General features: G+C 33.1%; 4 protein-coding genes across 15 annotated transcripts; 2 read left to right on the top strand and 2 right to left on the bottom strand.

Annotated features, from left to right (window-relative positions):
- The first annotated feature begins 791 nt into the window (after positions 1–791).
- LOC103492448 (4-diphosphocytidyl-2-C-methyl-D-erythritol kinase, chloroplastic) lies at positions 792–6096 on the top strand. Its single transcript, XM_008452822.3, has 11 exons — positions 792–1197; positions 1291–1386; positions 1485–1553; positions 2286–2387; positions 2475–2531; positions 2619–2819; positions 3271–3363; positions 3450–3549; positions 4230–4329; positions 4491–4576; positions 5785–6096. The coding sequence occupies exons 1-11, from the start codon at positions 1024–1026 to the stop codon at positions 5889–5891; spliced, it is 1185 nt and encodes a 394-aa protein (XP_008451044.1). The 5' UTR covers positions 792–1023; the 3' UTR covers positions 5892–6096.
- A 274-nt stretch (positions 6097–6370) lies between these two features.
- On the bottom strand, positions 6371–10388 carry LOC103492447 (uncharacterized). 7 transcript variants are annotated; one of them, XM_051081431.1, is made up of 4 exons: positions 10145–10384; positions 9321–9574; positions 6780–8439; positions 6371–6690 (listed from the first exon to the last, which is right to left on the bottom strand). In XM_051081431.1, exons 3-4 carry the CDS (start codon positions 8413–8415, stop codon positions 6593–6595), a joined length of 1734 nt encoding a protein of 577 aa, XP_050937388.1. In that variant the 5' UTR covers positions 8416–8439; positions 9321–9574; positions 10145–10384; the 3' UTR covers positions 6371–6592. The 7 variants fall into 7 exon arrangements, with proteins under 7 accessions (XP_050937388.1, XP_050937385.1, XP_050937386.1 ...); XM_051081428.1 differs by having other exon boundaries at positions 6371–8439; positions 9321–9452; positions 9552–9574; XM_051081429.1 differs by having other exon boundaries at positions 6371–8439; positions 9321–9452; positions 9556–9574.
- A 3216-nt stretch (positions 10389–13604) lies between these two features.
- On the bottom strand, positions 13605–17044 carry LOC103492446 (E3 ubiquitin-protein ligase RZF1-like). 6 transcript variants are annotated; one of them, XM_051081425.1, is made up of 4 exons: positions 16872–17044; positions 16262–16431; positions 15153–15219; positions 13605–15004 (listed from the first exon to the last, which is right to left on the bottom strand). In XM_051081425.1, the coding sequence occupies exon 4, from the start codon at positions 14940–14942 to the stop codon at positions 14010–14012; it is 933 nt and encodes a 310-aa protein (XP_050937382.1). In that variant the 5' UTR covers positions 14943–15004; positions 15153–15219; positions 16262–16431; positions 16872–17044; the 3' UTR covers positions 13605–14009. The 6 variants fall into 6 exon arrangements, with proteins under 6 accessions (XP_050937382.1, XP_050937381.1, XP_008451040.1 ...); XM_051081424.1 differs by lacking the exon at positions 15153–15219; XM_008452818.3 differs by lacking the exon at positions 16262–16431.
- Positions 17045–25487: 8443 nt separating this feature from the next.
- LOC103492445 (calmodulin-7-like) lies at positions 25488–27537 on the top strand. Its single transcript, XM_008452816.3, has 2 exons — positions 25488–25859; positions 26924–27537. Exons 1-2 carry the CDS (start codon positions 25784–25786, stop codon positions 27295–27297), a joined length of 450 nt encoding a protein of 149 aa, XP_008451038.1. The 5' UTR covers positions 25488–25783; the 3' UTR covers positions 27298–27537.
- The last annotated feature ends 322 nt before the right edge of the window (positions 27538–27859 follow it).

Genomic DNA, 27859 nt, shown 5'->3' with positions numbered 1-27859 from the left:
AGAAGAAAAAATAAACAAGAAGAAGACAAAGAAAAACCATAAAATATAAAATTGATTATTTTCTTTTAAAAATAAATTTAATTTTAGTCCTTATATCTAAATAATTTATAAAAAAGAAAAATTAGTCTTTCAAAATCAATTGGTTAAATAATAATGAGGTGGTTTTTTTTTAAATAATAAAAAATACAAACTATTTACTGCCTAGACAGAAAACAATTAAAGACAAATCTCACCAGAAAGTGTAAATAGTTTATCCATTTTGTCGATTTTACAATTCCTTTGACAATAATAATGTTTCTCCCACAAATTCGATCGTATGTATATGAATAAAAATAAAATAAAACTCAAACTAAAAGCTTACTCTAACGATAACCGACATAATCTTGTAACTAGAAGAAAAAATCAATAGCATGTTGAAAAAAACAACACGTTTGAAATATGGTGATAATTGCAATTACATACACCATTAAATTTTTCAATAATGAAAAGTGAACCTTCAACTTCTATCGATGTTTAAATTGGACTCTCAAGTTTACAATAACGAAGAAAAATTGGATCTACAAATGACAAAAATCAAACGCACTCGAATTCATACAAATGTTACGATTTATATAATTATATAAGTTTTGATAATCTAATTTAATTTAATTTTAATACTTAATAGAATTGAAAATTTAAGGATATAGTTTCAATTAATATCATATTTGAAGGTTAGTTCTTGCAACTTGAGCAAAGAATTAGTAACTTAAGTGAGGTTGTGAGAAAATTGGGAGTGAAAGCTCTCTTTTTTTAGTATATAAACCTTACCTAATTCCAAGCTTCCATGGAAGGAAACAAACTTGGATGCCAAAAAAAAGAACCCTGAATTCAGCCATATATATTCGTTATTTTCCAAAATACTAAGAAAAAAACTCGACCCATCATGCGAAAACTTCAACTTTCTCTTAATCTTGCTCGAAATTCTTGATTTTCTCATTTCTGATCATCTGGGTTTTTAGTCAGTGAAGAATCTTGTACACATTAATGGCTTCCTGCAGTATCCCTTGCAGTTCGCAGCTCCAATTTCACTCCATTTCTTTCAGAAAGAATTTCGCCTTCAATTCACATGGCTCTCATGGGTCACTAGCTTTTGCCTCGAGGTTGAAGCAACAAAAGGCCATTACATGTAATTCCACCGCTTCCAAACAACAATTTGAGGTAAAAAAATTTATTATTCTGTGGGATTGTGGACTGGGGTGCTGTAATTGTGGTTTTTAATTTGTTAATTTGGGATTTTGAGTTGGAAATTAGATAGTTTATGATCCTGATGAAAGGATAAACAAGTTAGCTGATGAAGTGGACCGGGATGCTCCTCTTTCGAGGCTTACTCTGTTCTCACCTTGCAAGGTAACAATGGTGTTGTTTCAAGTTAAGCTTTGCAGTGGTGGGGTTTTTTTTTTTTTAATCTCTTTTGTTGATTTATATGTTGAGTTTTAGTGATGCAGATTAATGTTTTCTTGAGAATAACTAAGAAGAGGGAAGATGGATATCATGATTTGGCATCTCTCTTTCATGTAAGTAATGAGATTTTTCTATTTGATGTAGATCATGACACTTTAGTTGGCTTGTGTGTCATTGTTTGATATGTATTGGACACTTGGACACTCCGATATTTGTTGGGCACATATCGGACACTTGTTAAAGCAATAGACTAGTTACACGCAAATTGTACAAAGTCAAAATAGGACCAACATTTAATACATATGCATCAAACGCTTCTTCCATAACTAAGTCGGTCACATATATGACAAAAATAATAAACTTGAGAGCAAAATACATCAAACTAACTTTTCTAGCATATAAAGGAATAAACTCTTTGACTCTGAATTTTCTTCTTGTTTAAAAATGATTTATATTTTAAAAATGTATGTTTTAACATGTCCTCATCATGGCCGTGTCCTAATTTTTTTTAAATTACATGGTGTGTCTGTGGGGACCGTGCCTAGTATCCGTATCCGTGTTTCTGAGAGTGCAGTCGAGTTTCAAGTTGGGGTGAGTTTGAGAAGCTTATGCCTGTTATTAGTATATTCTTTTTTAAAATCTATTTTGATGATCTCTTTGAACTTCATGAAACTTTTAGTTGGCTAAAAGCACCTTTTTACAATTCAAAAAGTCATACCAAACTCGCCTTTAGTCTTTTAGAAGGAGTTGAGATGTTAACTGTCGAATAACTTTGAGGAGTATCTTCATTTTCTATTAGTTGCTGAATTTTGGATGATCTTTTTATCCTTTTTTTCTGCCTTTAGGTGATAAGCTTAGGGGATACTATTAAATTCTCTTTGTCGCCATCGAAGAAGGATCGTCTTTCTACCAATGTGTCTGGGGTGCCCCTTGATGATCGAAATTTGGTTGTTGTTTTAGCATAATGCTCTTATTTGATTTCTTCTGATGATTCTCTTTGTTTCCTTAACTTCTTTGTCTTCATATATCTGCAGATTATCAAGGCTCTTAACCTCTACAGGAAAAAGACCGGCAGTGACAAATTTTTCTGGGTGAGAATCAAAGAATGTCATGGAATTTTCCTGTATGAATGGACTCTATCATAAAGTTTGGAATTATATTCTTTTATGTACGAGCAGATCCATCTCGACAAAAAGGTACCAACTGGAGCAGGGCTTGGTGGAGGAAGCAGTAACGCTGCAACTGCTCTGTGGGCAGCCAATCAGTTCAGTGGATGTCTTGCTACTGAAAAGGACCTTCAAGAATGGTCGGGCGAGATAGGATCTGACATTCCCTTCTTTTTCTCAGATGGTGCGGCCTTCTGCACCGGGAGAGGTGAGGTATGTTTAAGTGACTACAACCATTTGTAAGAACATACAATTTGATTTGGAAGTGTTGATTATTCTCTCCTTCACATCAATGAACGAAAATTGCAGAAATTTGCATCTTGAGACAGATTTGATGTCTTGGTTTTGATCTATAAATCAATGGACTTAAAACAAAGATTCTTTTTGTTTGTCTCTGTATATATGAGTACACTTATTTGCATGCGCTATGCTCGAAATCCTACTGGTTTGCTCCTATTATTTTTTCTCAGCTTCTTATAGAACTGACATCCTTTAGTTTAGTAGTGAATGTTGAATTTACATATTATTTCTGAACGCATTAGCTAGAACAGTTTTATTGCCTTTGCTAATTCTGAAAGCCATTGAGCTTGTAGCAACTTATTCCAGATGAATGCTTTGTTCTAGGCTGGCATTTGATAAATTTTAACAAGTTCTTTTTTATCAGATTGTACAGAATCTTCCACCTCCAGTACCCTTGGATGTTCCAATGGTTCTCATAAAACCCCAGGAAGCATGCTCTACAGCTGAAGTTTATAAGGTAATAGAAATTTAGTATATGTTGAGAGAACAATGAGAATTAGATCTTATTTCCATTACGTAACAAGGCTGATTTGTATTCCCTAGCGCTTACGATTGGATCAAACAAGCAAGGTTGATCCTTTATCATTGTTGGATAAAATCACAAAGAATGGAATATCCCAAGACGTGTGTATCAACGATTTGGGTACGTGAGTTTGTTTAATATTTACTAAAACAAGTACTTGCAAGCCAGTTTCAGTACTTCGGGTTGGTGAAATTATAATGTGTCATAAATTACATGGTAAATAATGAACCCTGTCTTAAAGTTTCAACATAATTTCATACCTGATTATTTTAAGTGGAGTAGGAACATTAGTGACTTTCTTTGCGTATCAATTTTAAAATTACTGCTGATTGACTCTATTTTGTATCATCCACAATGTCTTACATGACTCTTTCTTTTATGTTGCCACACTAAAAAGTACAAAGACACAAAGGTACGACGTGACATGGACACGGCGACGCGTTGTTTCTTAAAATATAGGACACAACACACAAGGACGCATTTATTAAATTATGCCTTTTTAAATTTATGTATAATTTTTATAACAAAAGAAATTTAAAGTAAATGGGTTGATGCATTCATTTGCTTAAAAAACTAAGTTCAATGATATTCAACTATGAATTTATTATTACTGCCTATACTTTTTAGTCTACTCAACAAATGTTTTTATGCATGTCTAACACATTTGTTGCACTAACAAGTGTTCGTTGTGTGTTCAACAAGTGTCAGACACAGACACACTAGCCAAATTGAATTGTTCGTGCTTCTTAGTTCTTAGTTGACACACTTATACTTCAATCTTTGGCATTCTTTCTCTTCAGAACCTCCTGCTTTTGAGGTCCTCCCATCTCTTAAAAGATTGAAGCAGCGGATAATTTCTGCCAGCCGTGGAGAATTCGATGCCGTATTTATGTCTGGGAGGTAAGAGCGTTCAAATGAATTCTATGAACACCCCTTGATCTTTTTTTTCATATGTTTGCAAGGTAGACAATGTCATGTGTTTTTCTTTCTTTTATGGAGCTTCCATTTAAGTAAGATTATAGTATAAACATCTTACCACCCCCCAATCTCGTTTTTTGCAGTGGTAGCACAATAGTAGGGATTGGGTCCCCAGATCCTCCGGGCTTCATATACGATGACGAAGAATTCCGGGACGTATTTTTGGCAGGTAACACCACTAACACTCCCTGACTTATTTCCTCTATATTTTTTGACCTCATGCCACCGTCAATGCATAAATCCCTTCCCTTGTTGCTGGGAGACTGTCTTCACTCCAAATGCAAGTTAGAGAAGCGATATTCGTTGGATATTTTTCTAGTATTGTTGTGTTGTGCGGAAGCTAGCCTGCAAAACTTACATGACCACAATAACTGAAGAGAAATATCGGTTTGAGTTGGGTCTCGTATTTGGAGAATTTTGCAGCTTAAAATACCTATCAAGTTGAGAATGAAGTTGAGAGGTGATAAATCAATGAACTTAATATTGGGTACAGCTTTTCATAAGCTTTAGCTTAAGTTTATTTGTTACTTTACCCTCGTCATAGACTAAAGAATGGAGGGGCAGCTAGCTTTGGGGAGCCTTCTTCATAAATTATGTCTTCAAAACAAACTAAAAGTACCGCTTGCAGTTGATTTTTATTTTCGGGAGTGAATTGGAAATGATTAGAATCGATTATCATTTTCAAAATCAAATTATGCTTTTAATCCTTGAAAACCAATTTTGATGATGTGAAAAATGCAATTAAAAGTGCAAAGTTAAATATGAGTAATTAAAGAACTGTTTTAGAGTGGTTTTGAATGTAACAAAAGCGATTTTAGCAATTTCAAATTCATTTCCAATTAAGTACATGTTTGGGAAATGAGTTTGGAAGTGTTTAACATCACATTTGTCATGTTCAAAATCATTATGAAATACGGTTTAATAGCTCTATCTAATTTCACACTTTTAAATGCACTTGTTTTATATCATTAAATTTAAAAAAGCATGATTAAAAGTGATTTTGACATTGATAAATGTGATTTTAACGAGTGATAAAACATGCCCAGGTGGGTAGTAAAAAGATAATTTACCTTTTAGAATGGTTTTGGCCCTTTTGAGGATGAGTTGTTAACAAACACGACGAAAATCATGTTTGTTATATGTTGTATACCATATCAAGAATTTTTATTATTTCAAAAGTTGTTTCAAACTTACTCTTAATCCTTTTGACATTGTCCTTCTCGTTGAAGAACCGGAAAAATGAACCGTCCCAGTGAGGTTTGTATTGAATGAAGAACATAAACAGATTTCATTGATTTTTGTTGGTGTATTGTCTCTTCCTAAAATCAAATGTTTGGATCTTGATCTTAATCTTTATCTGAAAAACTATGAATGCAGAGGCAAACTTTCTCACCCGTGAGCCAAATAAATGGTATCAAGAACCCGCTTCGTCATCCGCTTGTAGTCCGCCTTCTGAGCATCCTGAATCATCATCAGCTAGGTAGCTTCCTCCGATCAAAAACTAGAGGTTCACCTTATTGTTTTCATATTGTAGTGAGAATTTGTGTATCCACAGTTAAAACCACATCCTCCATTGACAATCTTGGAGAAAGTGAGATCTTGAGCTCTCTTTTTGTGACCAACAACCAAATCTTTGGTCTCTAAGGAGAAATATATAAAAAGAAAAGAAGTAAACAAGATTTGGAGTTAGCCCAAGTACCGAAAATGTCAAGAATATAAACAACGATAATTGTCAAAATCGAATTTGAGAGCTCGACATATTCTTTCGAGCACGAGGTGAGATAAGGGCGTTTTTGTAGATAATGCATTCTAAATCTCCTCTCCCTCTCCCTCTCTCTCTCCCTTCTTTTCAAAGAAATTGCATAAAAATAGAAACGATGTTTGAAAAGACAAAGAAAACATTCGAAATGAATCTTAAAAAGAACAATATAAGGCAGCAAGAAATAATAAGAAGAAAAAACAATCATTCAAACTCACTTTTCTTTCTTTCTTTCTTCTTTTAATTTTTCATTTATTGTCATAAATTTCCGTCTCCTCTTATGGAGGAGAGAAAACAAACTGTCTAGGATAACTGAAAATATCCTTCCCTTCAAAGGGAGAAGTCCATTCTCTAGAACCATTAGCTGATGTTTCGGTACCCACGACGCCTCCATTTTGCAAACCACCCATTGGAACTCTATTGAAATTAGAAGGCATTGATGGAACGAATGGCTGAGCATCCACCAAACGGGAAGTATTTGATTCGTAAAGGTGGGGGTTCTTCTGCATATACGAATTTAACCCCTGCAATAACCCACCAGGTCGAACTGAAGTTAGACCTTTATCCACAGACCAGTCTATGTCAGAGTAGTTTAAATGTGGCATCGAACTACCCGTGTTCCAATCTACGGGTGATGATGACCCTGATTGGGTTGAACTTGCCCCTGAAAATAGTCCGAGGGAGGAGGCTGGCGCTATGGATGACGATCCACCTGTTCTGCTCCATGAAGCATTGGTGTGGGTGGCTTCGAGGAAGTCCCCACGGCTGTTACCAGAGACAAAATGTTGTTGCTGCTGCTGATATTGAACTTGAGGATACATCTGATTCAATGTCATCTCACTAGGCTTGAAACTTCTCGAGCCACGAATCTGCGGCAAGAACCCGGTAGACGATGGCATGGTTCCAAGGCCATTACTAGAATACCAACTGGTGGGAGGCGATGAACTTATAGTACCAACGGAAGATGGTTTAGCATGCAATGATAGGTTCCGACTCTGTACTACTGAATTTGGTTCTCTCACTGAACCAGATTGAAGACTGTTAAACTCAGCTCCGATTGTTAAATAACGAGCTTCGTTCTTGATCGGCGGAGATGATAATTGTGTCTGTGCTGATGCTAAAGAGAAAGAAATGGGGCTTGTTCCTGTACTTGGCCATCTTTTCTCAGCTGTTGTGATTTGTTCATAATTTCCCCATTCCATCTTTGGCGGATTTCTCCTAAGAGGCTGCGGTATATTCTTGCCAAGAGACTCTATAGACATACCGGCTGTGATTGCTCCTTTTGTGTAATTGAAATCTTTTTCTTCTTTTCTTTGTTGTATTGAAGGTGGATTCGGGTTAGCTTGTGTCCTTAATGAAGCTTGATTAGTATTATTACCAGGAAACTTACTGCTTAAAGTCGTAGGAGGATCACCAGTTTCTTCGGGCTTCGGAGGTGCAGCAGGTGGTTCGAGCTTCAATTCTCTTAAGGATTCAGCTGCCTTCTCAAGATCACCTTCAGAAGCAACAACAGCTCTCTCGACTTCTTGTTTTGTACATTTGTACTGTGCTTCCAAATCTGCTATACGAGCAAGTTCTTCTGATATGTCTAGTTTTAAATTTTGCCCGCCAAGATTGGGATCAGCTGAATCATTTGTTTCTTCACCACCTTCGAAAAGCCAAGAAACTGACTCCTCTATTTTTCCTTCATTTAGCATGAGAGCTACAGTCGCCCGATCTTGTGAAAAGCCCATTGCTACTAATTGCTGAGCAAGAGCTTCAAGCTTTCTGGACATAAGATAGCCACTACACCGTTCGTGCAATTCCTGAGCACGTCTCTCTTTCTGACGCTGATGCTTCTTCTCATTCTTTTGGCGGATTTTTTCTCGTTTGTCAATGTCTGCCCCTGGGATTGTTTCTTGCCGGACAGTGGGGTTAGACTTTCTATCTTTATGGTCTTCTGACTCACCAGACCAGCTACCATTGTTAGAAATGGTATCATACTCTGCCACTGAAGAAAGTAGAACCCCCGATTGAGCATCTGTGTCATCTATGTTCTTGAATCGACCATTTGAATGAAAGGGTGAAGAAACAGATACTGTTGATTCAAGTGCATGGAACGTTCCTGAAAGAGGATTATAGGCACTAGCTGGAACATTGCTACTACCAGCAGTAGCAGCCCCCATTGGCTTCGGTATAGGCAGTGTAGGCTTCTGTACTTCTTTGGTGGCTTTCTTGTCTTTTGATTTAGATTTTGATGCTGGAGACATCTCTCCACTGCTAGAAAATTCCTTCTGAAATGCGCAATAAACAACATCAGATTTCTGTAACGTAATCTACCACCTAATGATGCATAGTTCATCTAAACAGATAAAGAACTAAATCGATCATTCTTCAAGCAACTAGAATATGTTTACATTACATGTAACTCTTAAAACTCAACTCAACTGTATCAGGACACTTCATAACAAAGTAAATACACAATCAGCATAAAAATATACTTCAATACTTCGCTTACCACCGTCAATTCAAATAATAGCCTGTGACACTTCTTTTAGAGTCTTACCTGATGAACTTTTTCCTGGAAAATTCTAAAGTAAGGACTAATGTTTTGAGGAGCATCAAATCTTCACTGTTTCGATTAACATATTACCAAAGCTAGTAACTCATCTGTTTGAATCACAAGATGATATGGAGTTTCTAAATCTAAAATTCATTATGAACAAAACAAGCAGTCCTCGTTATAGTCGAGATTATCTATGGTTCTCTCTCCACGTACGAATGAACACTATATCAACTGACCTTGTCCTTGTTTTCTCCTCCCTCCCTAAACCACTCAGCGATTATACTTTAGAAAAGCAAACAGAAGAGATTTCTCTTCATCGTCAAACACCTAAATTTTCTTTCATGCCACAAGTTTCATAAGAGGCTCCAATGAACTCTAACAACCAAACTTTTATCTCCCTAATAAAAGGGTGAGCACCAAAAGCAATTCCACGGCATCCACTGATGTATATGGGGGAGAGCAGTTTACCAATTAAAAGAGAGTAGGGTTTGGTTCCAGAACAGTTGAGAACAGGCGCCTAAGTAAAAGACGAGTCCTCAACTACGACACAGAAATCAATACTCCACTAAAATCAAATGCAACAATCCTACACTCAACAAGAAAACTTACCAATCGTAAACATATCCTAAAAAGCTCTTCCAAGTCCAGAACTCAAGAAGCATTGTCGAATATAACATCGTGGAGCCCAGCCAACCATTGCATAAGCATTAAGCAGGCCGAACTAGTATGCTTCTTCAAACTCTAGCAATATAAATAGCAGAAGTATACACGTAATTGCAGTTACAATATGAGATACGAGAGCCTAAATCTTGCAAAAACATGATAGAAAGAGGCACATACCAACCTCTCGAAGCTCTCGTACACTTGTAACATAGCAGAGAGTAAGAGAAAATGAGAAAAGAAGCCGAAACATACTAGAAGTAACACAGAAGTCATAACAAACAATACGATACAGAAGAAGAAGAAGTTCCACAGTTCATTCCAAGCCGAAACATACTAGAAGGAAAAAAGAAATCATAACAAACGACGCAATACAGAAGAGAAGAGCTAGTAAAGAAGAAAGAGTTCCACAGTTCATTCCAAGTTCACGCGCAACATTCAATTTCATTCAACTCCAGTTTTCTCAAAAGCACAAAAAATCAACTAAAAAATCATAATCACGCAACAAGGACAAAGAAAAAGTGAAGAATCAGCATAGTAGAGTAAAAAAGCAACAAAATCCACAGGATACCGACGGCAATTGATACTTCGGAGTAGCTAAACTTCATCAAAAGCAAAGTTAACATCCTAACGTTTGAAGTAAACTCCAAAACACAAGAAGAAGAAGAAGAAGAAGAAGAAGAAGAAGTCGAGCATAGTTGAGGAGTAAAGAAGAAAAGTTGTTCCATTACAGCAAGTGAGAGAGATAGAGAGAGAGAGTAAGAGAGAGCAACCTTGGAGCTTGAAACAAGAGTAGTGAGATATCGTCGTTGAGGTTGGAAATTAGATACGGCAGATCGAGGAATTTACGGATGAACGATAATGGTGGAGAGAAATGGGATAGGTATCACAAGGCTGAAGCTGAATCAGATGAAATTAGGGTTTTGAGGAGAGAGAGAAAAAAGGGGAGAGAGATTTTGATAATTCCAAATTGTACTAATTAACTGAAATGTGGACCTGGGAAAAAGTTTGTAAGAATTTGTATTGGCTACGTATATATATAGACACCCCGATTTTAATATATTCTTTTGTTCTACAATTATATATACACACATATACTATCTAATCATAGCTTAAAATCCAATTATTCCAAATCATTGTTAGATTTTACGTAAATGTAACCAAATTTAAAAATCTTTCAAGAATTTAGAAAATTTTCGATTTGTAATTAAATATTGTTATCTTTTTATTTTTTATTTGCAATTTATTCATTTTCTTTTCTAAATTTCTTCATTTTATTTATATTTTCTTTCTTAGATTTTTAAACGATTTATTCTTCTGTTCAAATTTTTTATTTCATCTTTACTAGATGTCAAGATCGTTTAAATATAATTTTGACATGATCGTTCAAGTATCGTTTGACTTGATCAACGATCGTTTAACATGGTTGAACACAATAGTTAAATTTAAGGTCTTTTTCCTCGTTGTTAAAAAAGAACTATACACTATCGCACAATTGTTTAGAAAAAGATTACTTCACGTGCTTGGTATAATTGCATGTTGACTGCGGTATTTTTTGTATTTCTCGGACTTTTGTGGGGCTTTCCATTTTTAGAATTGTCCTATGCAATATAAATATTTTAACTATTATATTAAAAAAAAAAACTAAATTTGTTAGGTTGATTACCCTAAATGATAAAATTTATGAAAAATATTTATAAAACATAACAAAATATAACAATTGATTTGTGATAGACTAATATAGTAATTTATTTTGGTCTATGGCAGCTTATCATAGATAGATAGAAGTATTTTGCTGCATTTTGTAAATATTTTGATTCATTTTGTTATATTTGAGAGGGAGATCGTTAAGAATAACACAAAAAAAATGGAACTATATACAACAATAACAAACTTCATCAAATATTTTGATGAGTTTTGTTGTATTTTGTACTGATTTGTTATTTTTGAAAATGACCTTATTTGAAAATGGCTATTGAGATATATGGTTTGTTTGTATTTGTATAAAAATTTGTTTTTAAAATGTTATTTTTATTTAAATACTTTGGTAAAAATTATTTAAAATAAAATACTCATGTTTTTCAAGAGTATTTTTAGATATAAGTTTGCTACATACTAAAAATGTTTTTATTAACATTAAATAAAGGATGATTATAAAACAATAATTTAAAATAATGGTTGTCGGAGCTAGTCTGTGTGAGTAACGGTTGCTGAAGTTGGCAGTGGGGTCGTTAGAAGTGGTCATTGAAGTGACTGCATGCAAGAATTGTGGATTGTTATGGCTAGAGCTGGTCGATGGAGGATGGTGGTAACTAGTATGAAAGTGAGATAGATGAATTCTAAGAATTATACAAATTAAAAAAATATCAATTATTGAATACTCAAAACTTAATTTAAAAGTTTTTTATCAAGGTGTTTGGCTTACCAACGTGGGTTTAGTCAAATTTGTTACTTTTACCGTGCTTCAAATGTTTTAAATGACTTCACCCTTCTAAAACAAAGAGAGGATACGAAGGAAGGACTTGTAAATATTAATAATCATCTTCTACATTGTATTGTTCGAAGAAGATAAGTATCTCTATAGATTTACTTGTCATAGATATCTATGAGACTAAATGCTTCTTTAATATTTACGCCATCATCTAGAAAGAGGTATTTGTGTGGGATTCATTAGCTTGACTATATTATATATATTCTCAATTGTGAAAGACATCTTGACCATCTAGGGTTTTTCAATGGGGTTGACCAATGGGCTTTGTAAATTTTCTTCTTGATAAATTTTTAAGTAACGTTCATATATATCAACATTAACTCAATATTCATTTAAGTATAAAAAATGCTGGTGCATCATTAATATATCGATACTTCAATAACATATCAACATATTTCTTCAAAATTTAATATCAAGCGTAACGGTAAGTTATCAATATTCATTAAAAAAAATGGTCAATAACATAAGAGATTGACCCATTATAAGTTGGTTGTGATTTATTAGGAAATTAACATCCTATGATAGATGAATAAGGATTGAAATGAAGTTCACAAATAATAGTAAATGAACTAGCACTTCTCCACTAATAAATAGGATAAATTTGATATATTAATTGTATAACTTTATATTCAGTATATACTACTTTTTTTAATAACAAATGTACAAACACTTATTAACTAACAAATACAATATATGAATTGTAACTTAGTTATATTAATTGTACAACTAATATACTTAATTTTTGATATATTAATGGATTGATGTACAAAATATAAAATATATCATAGGACTAATATACTAAATATATTATTAAAAAAATATACTTTGCATTTGATGTATGCTAGATATATAATATATCATATACGTGTGTTGATACGCTAATAGAAGTAAATTTAGAATAACAGAATCAGAAATCTACTTTAATGTTTTTTTCCCTTTTTTGCTATTTTTGTGAATTTCGTAAAAACAGATGTTGTTAAATTTATAAATTTAAGAATAATTTTCTTTTTTGGTGTGATAAGAAATATAAATATAAAAATAATAAAAGAGCTACTTGAGCTTCTTTCGTCTTTTAGTTTTTTTACGTTGAAAATGTTTCGGTAACAAACAATTATTTTAAAAGTAACGATAGCTTTTAAGTGTGTTGAAAAATAGGAGGGATAGATTTGTGCGAATTTTCGACGGAATCAGAGAGATAAATAAGATATTTATTTAAAATTTGATATTTGTAAACATATATTTAAAGTGGGAAAGAAATGAACATCCTTTATCCCACCAAAAGAATCTTTATGCCTCTATAGAATGGTGAAATAGACCAACATAAAGAGAAAAGAGGTTAAATCACAATACTTCAAAAGATAAGAAAAATAAGTTAGAAACAAGCACTTGTCATTTCAACCCATTTGTTAGAATCTTAGATGCAATAAAATAAGTGAATGTATGATTAGGGTTGGAAATATCGAACCTCAATTTTGTGAAAAATAAATGTAAAGAATTAAAAGATGTTTGGATTGTTTTCAATACACAAACTATCACATATAGATAATGAGATTTTATTTGATTTAAAATATTTTCATTAGTTTTACCATGATTGTTAACAAGCTAATATGCTATATGTTTCATGAATTTTTCTAACGAAAATGCAAATTCTTTCCTCGTGTCGATGTCGAGCGTGTGGAAATAAGGGGATATTGATGGAAATTTAATATCTTGGATTATAAGAAACGCCAAAATGCACAACATTATATAAACACAATAAAATCTATTGCTCCTTTTCAATGTCATCTTCTTTTCTCATCATTGAAGCTCACAAATCAGAAAAGGCAAATGGCTTCAGTTGATCCATGGAACATATCAACTATAATTACATTTGATTTCATCTCTAAGACCCCCTTTTCCCAGTACAAGTCATTGTAGGAGATATGAGATTTTTTTCCATATCATTTTACACAAAAGAAGGGAAGGGAAAAAAAAAAAAAAAAAGAAAAAAAGAGGGGGAAGAGAAAACAGCTCTAGATATTACAAGTCTAGAGCTGATTCTTATTTCTTATTACCTCATTTGTTGTAAAACACAGCTTTCTTTCACATATCATGCTCGGCAGCTTCTAAAGTAGAGAAGAGTTATAGATTTGGTAATCGAAAGGTCATCATTCAGGGTAACCCATCTCGTTATCATGATCTCGATCTGAAGATAAGCCGTTTATATGAATCCCACTGCCAAAACGAGTGACAATTCGACGAGGAGCAAAAAAATCTGGGAATGGATGCCTCCTTCTCAGGTTTCGTTGAGTCATCTCTCTCTCATTTAGGTCTTCACTGTTGCTGCCACCATTCCCTCCCCAACTGTGTCCACTTTCCTGCTGAGGCAGCTCGAGTCTACAAACCGGGCAAGTATTATGTTGGACCAGCCAAGGAAGAATGCAATCAGTGTGATAAATATGATTGCATGGCAAAGCTTTGGCTTCAGATTCGAGCTCAAATTTTTCTTTACAAACTGGACAATGAGAGTCCGAGCCGAGGTGCATTTGGTTAATCTTGATTGTCGGCATTGCTTCTATACAAGAGTGAGAAGCAGGAGTTGGAACTGGTTCTCTTTGTTCGTTTAATGAAAGTTGTGCAGCTAGTTCTTCCAGTCCTGTATGCTGACTCGATCTACCTTCTGGAGTGACATTACCAAAGGTCGAACCCGACATGTGATCATGGAATGACCAAAAAGAATTGAAAAAATCCAAATTCTGCCCTGGAACAGAACCGGATCTTCTCCTGACGTCAAAGTTAGGATTTCTTCCCGCCATTCTCTCTCTGGTGAAAGTATCAACAGCTTCGAGAAGACCAAATCTCGGATAAGGATTTCTTCGACCCATTAATGCAAACATAGCTTCGAAAATTGGAGGCACCTGAGTTGAAAGATCTTCTTCTATGCCTGGATTAAAGTCATTTTGAATTGTTTCATCATGATCGTCGTTAAGTTCTTCGACAAAACCACCATTACAGTGAGGGCAAACTACATCTTCTCCATCAAGCCAGAATGAATGGTTGCATTGATAGCACCAATGGGTGTCTTCACCAACAGACGACATCCTTCTCTCAATTGCTACAGTTGAAAGAAAAAAGCCCAGGCTTATTCCTAAATGTATGAATTCTGCAAGGAAATGCCCATTGGCTAAGAAAATCAATTTTGAAGACAAAATCAAACATTTATCCACAATAGACTAATGTATGTGAAAAAAGCTGACGCATAACAACAATTCATCCCAATACAACTTTTGGAAAGCACATAATGGTCTAACCTGTTAGATAACCGTTTGGTTTTTGGAGATTAAGCTAATAAAGAACTACTTGTACATTCGAGTTTTCCTGTCACGTAATTTGTTTCGTTTAGGAATGATGAAAATCGTTCTAAAGTTTTGGTGTGAAACAAGCACAAATTTAAAAAACCAAATGGTTAGAAATTAGGCTCTTAGTTTATTTCAATATATTTCCTTAAAGTCAACAAATATCTGGTGATGATTTCACTAAAAGATGAAAAGCAGAAAAGGTTAAAATTCCCCCCCCCCCCCCCCCAAAAAAAATAATATATATATATAGATAGATAGACATAAACCCGGAATATAAAAAAGAATTGATGTTGTATAAACTTTACCAGCCAAGCAAGCCACATCAAATTAGTCTGGAAAGGAATCTAGGAATATACTCCTTGATTGGATAATGGACAGTCACAATTCAAGAGAAAAGCAGAATTAATTTTCATTGTACTCTTGATATTTTCACCTATATATGATTCGTGTACTTTAAAAAATGTTTGTTTGATTAAAGGTTATCAAAAATCCCCCAATGTAGTGGAAGATAACCCAACTCCGTTGTAGCATACAGAAAAGGTTTAAAATAAGGGGTTGGTTTAGATAATGTTGCTCTCGGCATGTGCATTTGCCAAGAGAGGAGAATGGTTTTTATAATGAACCATAATAGTAGAGACATTGAGAATTATTAAATACCGAAAATAATCGGAATCATGCCATATTGGCAAAAATCAATCAAGGTAAATACATACATAATTTCAAAGAATATTCTATTGACTTTATGTCTTAACAGGGGTCAGATTTTAAGTACAATTATGGTTGAAAAATGCATCTTACTAAATTGGATATGTTACATTTGATTATTTGTAAGACTATTTGGTAAAATAAAAGAAAACTAAGAACAAAAATGGAAACATATAGACTAAAAATGCAATATAAATAATAAAAAATGACTAATCCCAAACACATTCATGTGGCTTATATAAACACAACTAAATTCGAATAGCCTAACAACCCCATAATTTCAACTTGATAGCCAGGAATTAATACGAGTACAATCACTGTCCCCAATTCTTCTGACAAACTTCTTGATGTATCACCTGTACAATCCCCACATTCTTTATCTCTCACAAGCTAAGGAGACAGTTCAGGGTGTACTTAAGTTGAGTTGTGGGAAATTTTTGGACCAACCCGAAAAATCATAAATCATGTTGGTTGAGTTGGCAATCCAAAAGATTCCCAGTTCCAACAGGATTTCTCCAATCCAACCCTAAAAATACATGAATTTAAACTAAAATCTTATAAAACTTAAATGTTCAAATATCCATGATATCTAAAAAAAACATTAAAAAGTCATCCATTTTAAAAGAAATGCATATATATTGTTTATATATACATATGTAATTCGAGTGGGATTGGTCAATCCGACCTAATCCCAATTTATTTTTGAGTTGTCTCCTATAACCGAGAGGAAAATTTCCCTCGTTACAGAATCATCACTCAAACGAGGCGTTCAAACTCTCGTCCGGTTGAGATTTATGGAAAGAATTGCAAAAAAAAAACACTTGAAACAACATCGAAATTAAGCAGAATTAGGACAGATATAAAATCAAGAAGAACTATATGAATATGGTATCAAAACAAAATTAGGAAGAAGCAGAAATTGAAAAATGGAACCCTAAATTGAAATTGAAGTGAAGAAAGACGTACCGGAGCTGAAGTAGGAGGAGTGGGAAGGTTAGGGAAGAAGGAGAAAGAAGAACAGTGAATGAAGATTTGGATCAAGGGCGGAGAGAGAGAGAGAGAGAGAACGAGAGGACCCTGAGCAACAAAATTTTGCTCCGTAGGGTCCCAGAGGCAGTTTTCCGATTGACTGATTCACCGAAATGGTTAAAAACCTGTAATTCTTTAAATTTTACTTCTTCCGATTATTTCGACCCATTTAATAATAGCAAAATTTACGGACAGTTAAAAGCCCGACAGTTATCAGTATTGGATTCGGTTATGGTAATCCAATCTTTGTTTGGGGATTACCTTTTATAACGTAACAAAATATAAAAATATTTACTACATGTATAACAAAAAAACAATATAATCGGTAAAATATTTTCATAATTTACAGATTTGTCTTGTGAGCGATTCGTGACTTCTCTTTATTATTCTTTGCGATTTATTCATATAGATTTTTTCATCTCCTCTTCCATTATTTCTTTTATTTTTAAATGATTTATTCTTTCTGCTTAAACGTCTTGTTTCATATTCACCATTTTCGACGAGATCCTATGAAACTACGTCATCTTCCTCGTATTCGAGAATAACAATATTATTTAAATATCATTTCGACCTAATCGTTTACCATTATCTGCAAAGTCGTTTACCATGGCCAACACGATCATTTAAATTCGAAATTTTTTTTCGTCGTTTAAAACGAACTACACAATCGTGTTGGCATGATATAAACAATCACATAGTTAACACGATCGTTTAGAATGGTCAACATGATCATTTAGATTTTGAAATATTTTTCCTATCGTTTAAAAAAAACTACACAATCATGTATCATAATCTAACAATCAATTGCAGTATACGATCGTTTGGAAAAATATTACTCGCGCGCACGTGTGCCCGATTAATCACATGTTTACTGATGATAATCACTTGTAAATATTTTTCGTCTTCAAAATTGTTCTATAAATATTTTGCCAACATGATATATTTATTAAAAAAAAGACCCATATATATATATAACTCTACATTTTTCAATATAGCAAAATATTTACATTCGATAGAATTTAAATTTTTAAATATTTTTACATGTTTGTCATTTACTATAAAATTTATTGTTCTTTTTAATCTATTTAAAAAATAAAATAACTATTTTGCTTTTGTATTAAAAAACAATGTTCTAAGTTTTTGTATGGACTTTTTAATATGTTGTTTAGTTTTTAAATTTTTATAGAATATCTTGTTCAATTTATAAATATGGTTGGAAATAACAAGAAAAAAATTGTGTATAATGATGAACGGTTATTTTGATAGAGTTATAATAACAAAGATAAGATTATAATAAAATCGTTCGACAAGAGCTACACGATTCGATGATTGCATAATAAAAGATGTGTGACTATTAGATTGCGATGTGGGATTGTGTGGTGTTCATTTTTAGTTTGATCATATATTTCTTAAAACAGTTTCATTTTAGTTAAATAGTCGCATGTTTTCATACGTTTTTTCATGCTCCTTCCACCGACTTTTAAACTTAACAAAAACTTAAAAATTATTTGAAAGATAAATTAAGCTTAAGCTCTGAAATATTTTTTTTACATCTTATTATATATATAAACATGATTAAAAAGACGGGAAAAATGTATGAAAACGAACTGTCACTTATACATAGCAAATTACACAAAATTTCAAAGCGAGAGTTACAAAGCAACTGACTATCTTAAACTTAGTGAACGACCACCTTTTTGTTGTACATTGCATAGTTGCGATTTTTGTTTTGTTCGTAACTTTGCAAATTTAGCCTTGCAGTTTAGTTACACGACCACTCGTTTTCATATGTTTTATTTATCTTGTTTTCAACTATGCTTATAAAAAACTTCAAAAATATCTTTGATTTTGATACTCCAAAAGTCGAAGCGATGTTATTTTAAGAACATGAATCTGAATAATAATACTATTCTAAAAGTCATATCAATGTAACATTACACATATCATCGTTAAAAAAATAAAAAGCATAATGTTGCAAAACTATAACATTATTTGAGTGGACATGTAATAACTTTGTCTAAATGTTTCCTATTGCTACCATGACAATTCCAACATATATGTATAGGAAAATCGTGAGAATGCATCATAGACAAAAACACACATGCCTTTGTTTCTTCAATTGTATGGGAAAAGAGGGAAAATAAATAAATAAAGTAAAGGCCTATGGGTCCATTTTATGAGTAAATTTGAAACTTTATAATAAAATATTGTAAAGTTTGAATTACAAGATTGTTTTTAAAATAAGCTTTTGATAAGATATCATATCATTTTAATTAAATATGTAAGATTTTGTAATAGATTCATAGACTTGGTGTTAAAGTTGTGTTTTATTTATTCACATGATTAAAAGTCATTGTTTATCACTTTTCAAAATATACAAAGACTCAAAAGAGTTTGTTTGAAAGTTATTTAGAAAAGAAATAAAGTGTTTTCTTTTAAAGTTATTTAGAAAAAAGTTAATTTTAAAATATAGCGAAATAGAAAAAGTTAAATTTTAAATATAGCAAAATTAACTAAAATATTTTCAAAATATGTGAAAATATTATGCCTATTTACGGTTGATCATGATAAATCAAGATAGACTATTACGTATGTTTATCACGAATTTTTGTCATTTAAAATGGTTCACTTTCTTAAAAAATGATGTGTTTGAAATGATAAAATGAATTTAAATATATATATAAATATAGTAAAGTATTATTGTATATAAGCGAGGGGTCTTTATTTATACCATATAAAATAATTTCGAAAACAGAAAAATCTCAAAGCCCACCGTGTAAAATATAAAAAATGTCCCATCACGTAATATATTTGCGATCTGTAACGACCCAACTTTTCCGGACTAAGCTGAGGTCACTACCAAATACCATAACTCGACCATTCAACATAAAATTTAAAACGGACCAGATACGATTCATTAAAACATTATAAACCTTACAAAAGACAGTTTCGGGCCCTATTTTAAATAATTCAAAAAGAAAATCACAAAATAAAATGTCAAGTCACCAGTCCAAAATCACAGTCAAAATATTCTGACAAAATACATAGCGGAAGCGAAAAGAAAACCAGACGCGTCCATATGGCCTTCACGCATCCTTCCTGCCTCTCGTCGGTCTGCCCCTCGCTGTACCCCTACCTGAAAAGTTAAAGAAGGGAAAGGGTGAGTATAAACATACCCAGTAAGGGACCCACTACTGGGCCCGTTAGGGAACAACAGTTAACTTCCTATTCGGGGGTACCCTACATAACAGTCTAGTGGTTCCGTAGAACGCACATATCAGTCTAGTGCTCCCGAAGGATGCACATATCAGTCTAGTGCTCCCGAAGGATGCACATATCAGTCTAGTGCCCCCGAAGGTGCTCCCGAAGGATGCACATATCAGTCTAGTGCCCCCGAAGGATGCACATATCAGTCTAGTGCTCCCGAAGGATACACATATCAGTCTAGTGCTCCCGAAGGATGCACATATCAGTCTAGTGCTCCCGAAGGATGCACATATCCGTCTAGTGCTCCCGAAGGATGCACATATCAGTAAGGCACACTACCCCATAGATGAAGCTAACTGTTACCCTTCAGTCCAAACTAAACTGTCTACATCAGTCACATCCCAACGACATTCATATCACAGTCCCGCCATAGGCTTTGTCAGTCAGATAGGATAGGTTTAAACATCTACACCCTCAGTTGCTATATGCATTACCGATTCGCACACCAATAGGGAACCCTAGGTCCAATCGACTAACCAACCAAAACCGGACTCACTGTCCCTCCCTGTCCAAATTCCATGAACCACATCCAGACCAGTGCTTTACTACCTACTAAACCGTAACTTTAAGGTCCATCAACATATAATTTCAATCCACAAATAGTAGTCACAGTATATTTTCATCAGACAAAATATAACATCAGTACTTAACAGTCAACACGCATGCAGTTATTCAGTACAGTCACTAACGTGCAATCCCCTGTGGATTGCTACGTTCTCAGCCTGGACTCAGGGTCCAGTAGTAGGAAAACCCTTACCTGATACTCGGTTATACCCCTCGATCGAAAACCACGCTCGACAGATCCACCTAACGAAACACGAAAGTTTTAGTTGATGACTTTAGTAGAAGTCGTTTTAAAAGGTCATCCGTTGACTTACCCCAGGAAAGGAAACTATCTCCAACCAGGCCTGCCGCGGAACCCGAGAACTTAAGCGTCAACTCTGAACTACCTTCAAGGGAGAAAAGTAGGGCCATATCTTAATCCAACATTCAAACTCGAATCGGACGAGGTAACATTAGGGAATTCATCAAAACAATCCTTACCGAAGACTCACTGTGAACCGAAGTGGAGGAAGGAAGGCTTAGGCGGCTCGGCTCGGCTCGGCTCGGCTCGACTCGGCTCGGCTCGGCTTGGTTCTCGGCTCGGCTCGGCTCGGTTCGGTTCGCGGCTCGGCTCACTCGGCTCGCGGCTCGGCTCACTCGGCTCGTGGCTCGGCTCACTCGGCTCGTGGCTCGGCTCGCTCGGCTCAACTTGGACAAGGATGGCGGCTCGGCTCGAACAAGTATCGCGGCTCGGCTTGGACAGGGATTGCGGCTCGGCTTGGGCAGCGATCTCGGCTCGGCTTGGACAGCGATCTCGGCTCGGCTTGGACAGCCGGCTTGGAGCCGATTTAATCTTCACACTCCCGGCGGCGGAACGCGGCGGCGATGGCAGAGATGGTTTGCCCGGTTTCTTTCGTCGACGACGGTAATACGACGGCTGACGTTTTACCACCAAGGCAGAAACGGCCGACGGCTGGCCGTGCACGCGGAACTGAGAAGAAGGGTAGTCGGGGATGGCCGTCGCTGATGCCTCCCGCCGGTGATGTGCGAACACCGAAGTGGACGGCCGACGAAAGCGCGCGGGCGACGTCTGAGTGCCGGATGAAGAAGCCGAAGAGAAGAAGACGAAGGAGAAGAGAATGAAGGGGAAAAGATGGCCGGCGACGTGCGGGAGAGAAAACGGAGATGGAGGGGGCTGTGCGCGCGCGAGGTAGGGTTTTTCTCTCTCTTTTATTTTTTTTTTTTTTGTAATAAATATATATATATATATAATTCTTAATAAATTTATAATATTAATAATTTAAATTAAATAATAATATATATATTAAATACAAATAATAATAATAATAATAAAGTAATAACAATAATACATTAATAATATTAATATTAAATAAATAATAATTTATTTTATTGTTTTAGAAATAACAATATTTCTATAATATTAATTAATAATAATAACTATAATATTAATATTATAACAAATAAAATAAATATTAATAATAATAATATAATCAATATTATATCATTATTATATCAATTTGCACTTTAAATAAAACGAGAAAAAATTTTACCTTAAAATTTCGGAGCGTTACACGATCGTTTAGATTTGACTATTGTTTGATACTTTTGGTTGTTTGTTAAACGATCGTTTTTAAATTTTTGCTACATGATCGTTTTTTTTTATACGATCGTTTAGATTTGTCTACTCGATCTTTTTAATTCTTTTGCTACACGATCGTTTAGATTTTTTGCCCATAATTTATTTTTTTTTACACGATCGTTTACATTTGGCTATTCCAATCTAAATAATTATTTTCAATATTTTTTAGATTTTTCTATTTTTTTAGACGATCGTTTAGATTTGGCTATCCAAATTTAAACGACGTAAAAAATGAGAGGAAAAGAAGAAAGAGGGTGGAAAGAAATCAGAGCGAAAAAAAATCGAAAAAAATAAAAACGATGAAAAGATTAAATGACTAAAAAAGAATGAGAAAAGAAGAAAGACGATGAAAATATTCATCGACGGAAAAAATAATAGAAAAAGAAGAAAGAGGATTGAAAGATCTTTCACAAAGTCAAAAAAGAAGAAGACTATAGAAAGCAGCTAGAAAAAAAGAAAGGTGGAAAAATTTAAGACGTAAAAAACAATTGAAAAATAAGAAAAATGATGGAAAAAAAATTGCAGGAAAAAAGAAAAGAAAAAGACAAAAAAAAAAATCGTAGGATAAGGAAAAAAATGGAAGGACAAATCTGAAATATTTAAAAAATTGCTAATTTGATAGACTTTGTTACATGTACGTTTTCCGTATAAGTGATAGTAAATTTTTTATTACATTTATGATATTTTTTAGCAGTTTTATTATTTAAAATAATAACTCCAATTATATTTTATTTTTTCGAGAGGGTTGACTTATTCCTTTAACATCATTCTTAATAATCTATCTTTCTTTTTTAAAAATAATAATCTATCTTTAAAGTGCCCTTCAAAAAACAGTTTTTAAATTAATTAACATTATATATTGATTAATATTTGTTAATTAAGATTAAAAAATAAATATTATTTTATCAAAAAATTAAAACTATTTACATAATATATTAAAAAAATTTAAATAGTCTATAAAGAGTTTGATGAATTTTATAAATATTTTTAATGAAAATCATATCAGATGATAAATTCATTTTTAAAGAAAACAAATTATAACATATCTTTTTTGCATATTATGATACGACAAACATGATAAGTAATTAATGATATCAAACAGTTATTAGAGATCTATCAGATGGATATTCGCGTTTCAATTTTCTATTTTTGTAATTTTAAAAAATATAGTGACATCAGCTCTATTATCATAGATTTATTTTTTTACTATTTTTACAAATGCCCCTAATTTTAATATTTTATTATTTATGGAACCAATTGCTAACACACTTGAATTCTTAAAACTCTTTAAAGTTGACCATAGACAAATTAATTTTATTTAATCTTTTTTTTAGTTATTCAGAAAACTAAAAATATAAATAACTAAATCAGGACGTTTGTAAACTAAATTAATAATAAAATGTTTTTCTTTTAAATTTCAACACCAAGACAATGAATATGCCTTAGCACTAGGATGGTTTTATTATTTATTTTATTAAATCTTTATATAAAATTTTGTTATATAGTAGAATTATTTAATCTATGTTTGAGAGATAGAGTCCGTTGAATTTGTAAAACGAGTCAAAATATTTACAAAAATATAACATAGTATCCTATAGATAACAGAATATTATCATTGTCTATCACTACATAAATAGACATATGTAGTATTGTATCGTGGTATATTCTAGATATACTCTGATATTTTATAAACATTTTTTCAGTATTGACATTTTTAAAATAACTTTTTTTTGTACTCATGAAATATGCGTTCAAAGTGCAAGATTGCTTAACATGAAGTTGAGAAGAGAAGTCGTGGTTTCTACTGTCTATTCTTGTTTGTTTAAATTTCAATGATTTTTTTAAAAAAATTAATAAATTCAATTCGGTTAAATTTAAATCGTTTCTATCCATATACTAACAATATTTTATCTTTTTTCAACTTTTTTAAAACTTTTGAAATTTAGGATTCTTTTTTGAAAAGAATATGTTAATAATTTCCATCTAGAATTGGAAATTAAAATTAATAAGAGTGTAAAGAGGGTAGTTAAAAATTTAAAGTTTTATAATATTTTTTAAAATAAAATATAAAGTTGATTTGTTTTTTTAGAATTTAATTGTGTTGATTTACCAATGAAATTGTAACTTCTTAATAATAATAATAATAAAGTCCAATTTCTATGATAGTCCTCCAAACTAGTGATTTCCAAGAGAATATTGGTGTATTTATTTTTTATATGATAATATTTATTAAAGTAAAATGAAATAAATAAATAAAACCACTTATTTATTCTATGCCTACAAATATACCCCAACATGAAAAAAAAAATATAGATTCCAACCTTTTCTTTTTCTTTTTAATTATATAGAATCCATCTTTACTCATTGGTATATAATATGTCAAGGAATCAAAATTATAGATTGTGAGTTTGTATAAATATAATTTTAAAATTATTAATACACGACTTCTACGCGTAAAAAATTTCTTTCGATGCATTGGTTATAAAATACACAACATCTACTTTTATTCAAGTTTGTGATTTTTTATTCACTCGTATTCATTTGTTTTCTTTTTTTATTTATATAAGAATAATTACGTGATTTTTTTTTTGTTATTGCTACTTCGTTGGAATTGTCTTAAAACATGTTTTAGTAAGTGAATTTAAGATCATTCTAAACGAGAGTTGAAACAAATCGGAAGTATATAATTGTTAATCTATAATTATATTTATCCACTAACTTTCAAAATCCAATATTTCTTAAAAAACACAGAATGGAAAGTTTAAGATATCATTAAATATATAGTTTAAATTAACATCTAATTGGTCAATTAATTTTTAACACAAAACTAAAAAATTAACGATAATATATTATAATTAAACCTATGTCCTATTCTAATTTTTTTCTTCAAAACAATAAGAAAAAAATACAAAAAAACATTTATATATATCATCAAAACTTAAATTGTCAACCAAATTTGTAAAATACGATAAAATTTTAATTCTATTTTACGGTTGATAGAAACTAATAGAAAGTATGTTGATCTGAATATATGTATATTTAATTTATGAAAGCTTAAGAATGGATAGGAGGGGGAGGAGATATTTGTAGTAAATTTATGAGAGTTGTTATCCAGGCAAAGATACCAAAAACAACCCGTCACGTGTGAGGAGGCAATTTGGCGCGTTGAGTTTCTCGGCGGCGTGCCGATCTGACACGTGCGAGGCATTCCATTTGTTTTTCACAAACACTCCCTCCGGTTTTTTCTATCTATCCTTCGCCATTTTGTAGAATAACAAATAAATTTTCTTCTTCTTCTTTCTTTTCTTTTCACATCGCGACTTTTTCAAAACCCTCTCCCCTTTCCATTTCTCCTTCCTTCTTTTTCCTTCCCACGACTATGGCCGAGCAGCTCACCGACGATCAGATCTCCGAGTTCAAGGAGGCCTTCAGCCTCTTCGACAAGGACGGCGATGGTATCTTTTCTCAGATCTCAACCTCTCTCTCTCTCTCTTTTCCTTTTCTTTTCTGATTATTTTTCATTTCAGATCTGGCTCTCTGTTTTTTTGTTGTTGTTCTGGTGTTTTTTTTCCTTTGATCTAGTGTTTAGGTTCACTTTCAGGCTGTTTTTTTTTTTTTTTTTTTTTTTTTTTTTTATGTGTGTATGATGGATTTTGTTGCTTTTATTTATTTATTTATGTTTTCAGCTTTTGATTTAGATGTTTTTCTGTGGATTTTGTGATGTGGATTGGATCTGTTTTGATCTATGTTTTTTTTTTTGATTTGTTGACTTTATTTGTTTTGTTTTGGAGTTCTGTTTGGACAGCGATCTTGTAACAAATTGTTTTGGAGGGGTGTTTTTGTGAAATGATTTGGCGGTGGTGCATGGCTGATGTTTTTTATGATTTCTTATTAGGTTTGCATGCGCGAGTTCTTTTTCATGGTAATTAAGATGTGTTTTTATGTTAATTGGATTTATGGAATGAGAAAGAAGCGAATGTTTGTGTTTCCCTTGTTGACTATGACGAGTTGATTTATTTTGCAACTTGTGTTGTTGTTGTTGTTGTTGTTGGTGAAACTGTTTAAGTTTTATGGATTTGTCAAGGTTTGACTGTACGACTTGGTAGGCTAGAAATAAATGCCCATAGTTTATTTCAAGAATGAATTTCAACTGTTTGTTGAATGATGAAAATGATACTTTTGATTCCATCTTTTTATAGCATTAGGAATTTCTGGCGAAGAGGACTGATGATTTCCTGTATGGTTTTGTTCTAAATTGTACATGTTCGGTATAAGGATTTTGATCTATAAGAATCATTTTTTCCCTACAGATTGTGATGGGTTTTCCCTTTGTTTGGGCTTTGACTTTAGTATGATTCATCCTTTCCAATCTGTTGAAAATCAATTTCTTATTTTCTTATAATTAACCCCTTTCTCTTCTATGTTTTAAGGATTTTGTTCTTCCCCTTATATTGGCTTGTCTTTTTAGGAAATTTTGATCTGTATCCATGATTTATGATGATTTTATATTGGAATGCAGGCTGTATCACCACCAAGGAGCTTGGGACTGTGATGAGGTCACTTGGCCAAAATCCAACTGAAGCTGAATTGCAAGACATGATCAATGAGGTGGATGCTGACGGAAACGGAACCATCGACTTCCCAGAGTTCCTGAATCTGATGGCTAGGAAGATGAAAGACACTGATTCAGAGGAGGAACTGAAGGAAGCCTTCCGTGTGTTCGACAAGGACCAAAATGGTTTCATTTCTGCAGCTGAACTCCGTCACGTGATGACAAATCTCGGCGAGAAATTGACTGACGAAGAAGTCGATGAGATGATTCGTGAGGCTGACGTGGATGGCGATGGCCAGATTAACTACGAGGAATTCGTAAAAATCATGATGGCCAAGTGAGACAAAACCAACCAAACACGAACAAGAACCTAACGAAGCTAATAAGAAGAACCGGAAAGGAGAGAGGTTAGCGTCAAAATATGTTCCATGACAACTATAATATCCTTCTTAATGGGGCAATTCTATCTCTAGGAGAAACCCTTCTTTTCTTTTGGTGTTTATTATTAGCTTTAGTTGTTGGTTCTTTCTGTTATCTTAATCTCTTTGTTTGCATAATTTATGGTACTGTATTTTCTGGTATTGGTTTGCTGTTCTTCATCTTCGTTTCTTCTTCTTGAGTAGATTTTTAGATAGTGGAGTCTTTCTTCTATTATCAATATTTGGTATTTTCTTTTTTTTGTTTTTTTGTTTTTTTTACTTTTTGTGTTTGGCAATATCAATTTCAAGTACATTTTCCAATGAATCCATTGTGCCTTTTTGGGTCCTCAACATCACTCATGAATGTTTTGTTAATACTGGTGGAGATGGAGATTTGTTTCATCATGTAACTTCCCTTATATTGTAATTTGTAATGCCTATGTTATAATTAAAATTCACTGTTTGTTAGTCGAACTATGTTTTT

This window comes from Cucumis melo, chromosome 2 (genome assembly GCF_025177605.1).
Source record: "Cucumis melo cultivar AY chromosome 2, USDA_Cmelo_AY_1.0, whole genome shotgun sequence".
Taxonomy (NCBI): domain Eukaryota; kingdom Viridiplantae; phylum Streptophyta; class Magnoliopsida; order Cucurbitales; family Cucurbitaceae; genus Cucumis; species Cucumis melo.
Note: the sequence above shows the minus strand (reverse complement) of the source record. Positions and strands in the feature narration are given on the sequence as shown.

Bases quoted from the DNA above. Each gene is read 5' to 3' on its own strand.
- LOC103492448 (XM_008452822.3), top strand. From the start codon at position 1,024: ATGGCTTCCTGCAGTATCCCTTGCAGTTCGCAGCTCCAATTTCACTCC. The intron at 3,364-3,449 runs GTAATAGAAATT...TGTATTCCCTAG, and splicing joins CTACAGCTGAAGTTTATAAG to CGCTTACGATTGGATCAAAC. The intron at 4,577-5,784 runs GTAACACCACTA...CTATGAATGCAG, and splicing joins CCGGGACGTATTTTTGGCAG to AGGCAAACTTTCTCACCCGT.
- LOC103492447 (XM_008452820.3), bottom strand. From the start codon at position 8,415: ATGTCTCCAGCATCAAAATCTAAATCAAAAGACAAGAAAGCCACCAAA.
- LOC103492446 (XM_051081425.1), bottom strand. From the start codon at position 14,942: ATGTCGTCTGTTGGTGAAGACACCCATTGGTGCTATCAATGCAACCAT.
- LOC103492445 (XM_008452816.3), top strand. From the start codon at position 25,784: ATGGCCGAGCAGCTCACCGACGATCAGATCTCCGAGTTCAAGGAGGCC. The intron at 25,860-26,923 runs GTATCTTTTCTC...ATTGGAATGCAG, and splicing joins CTTCGACAAGGACGGCGATG to GCTGTATCACCACCAAGGAG.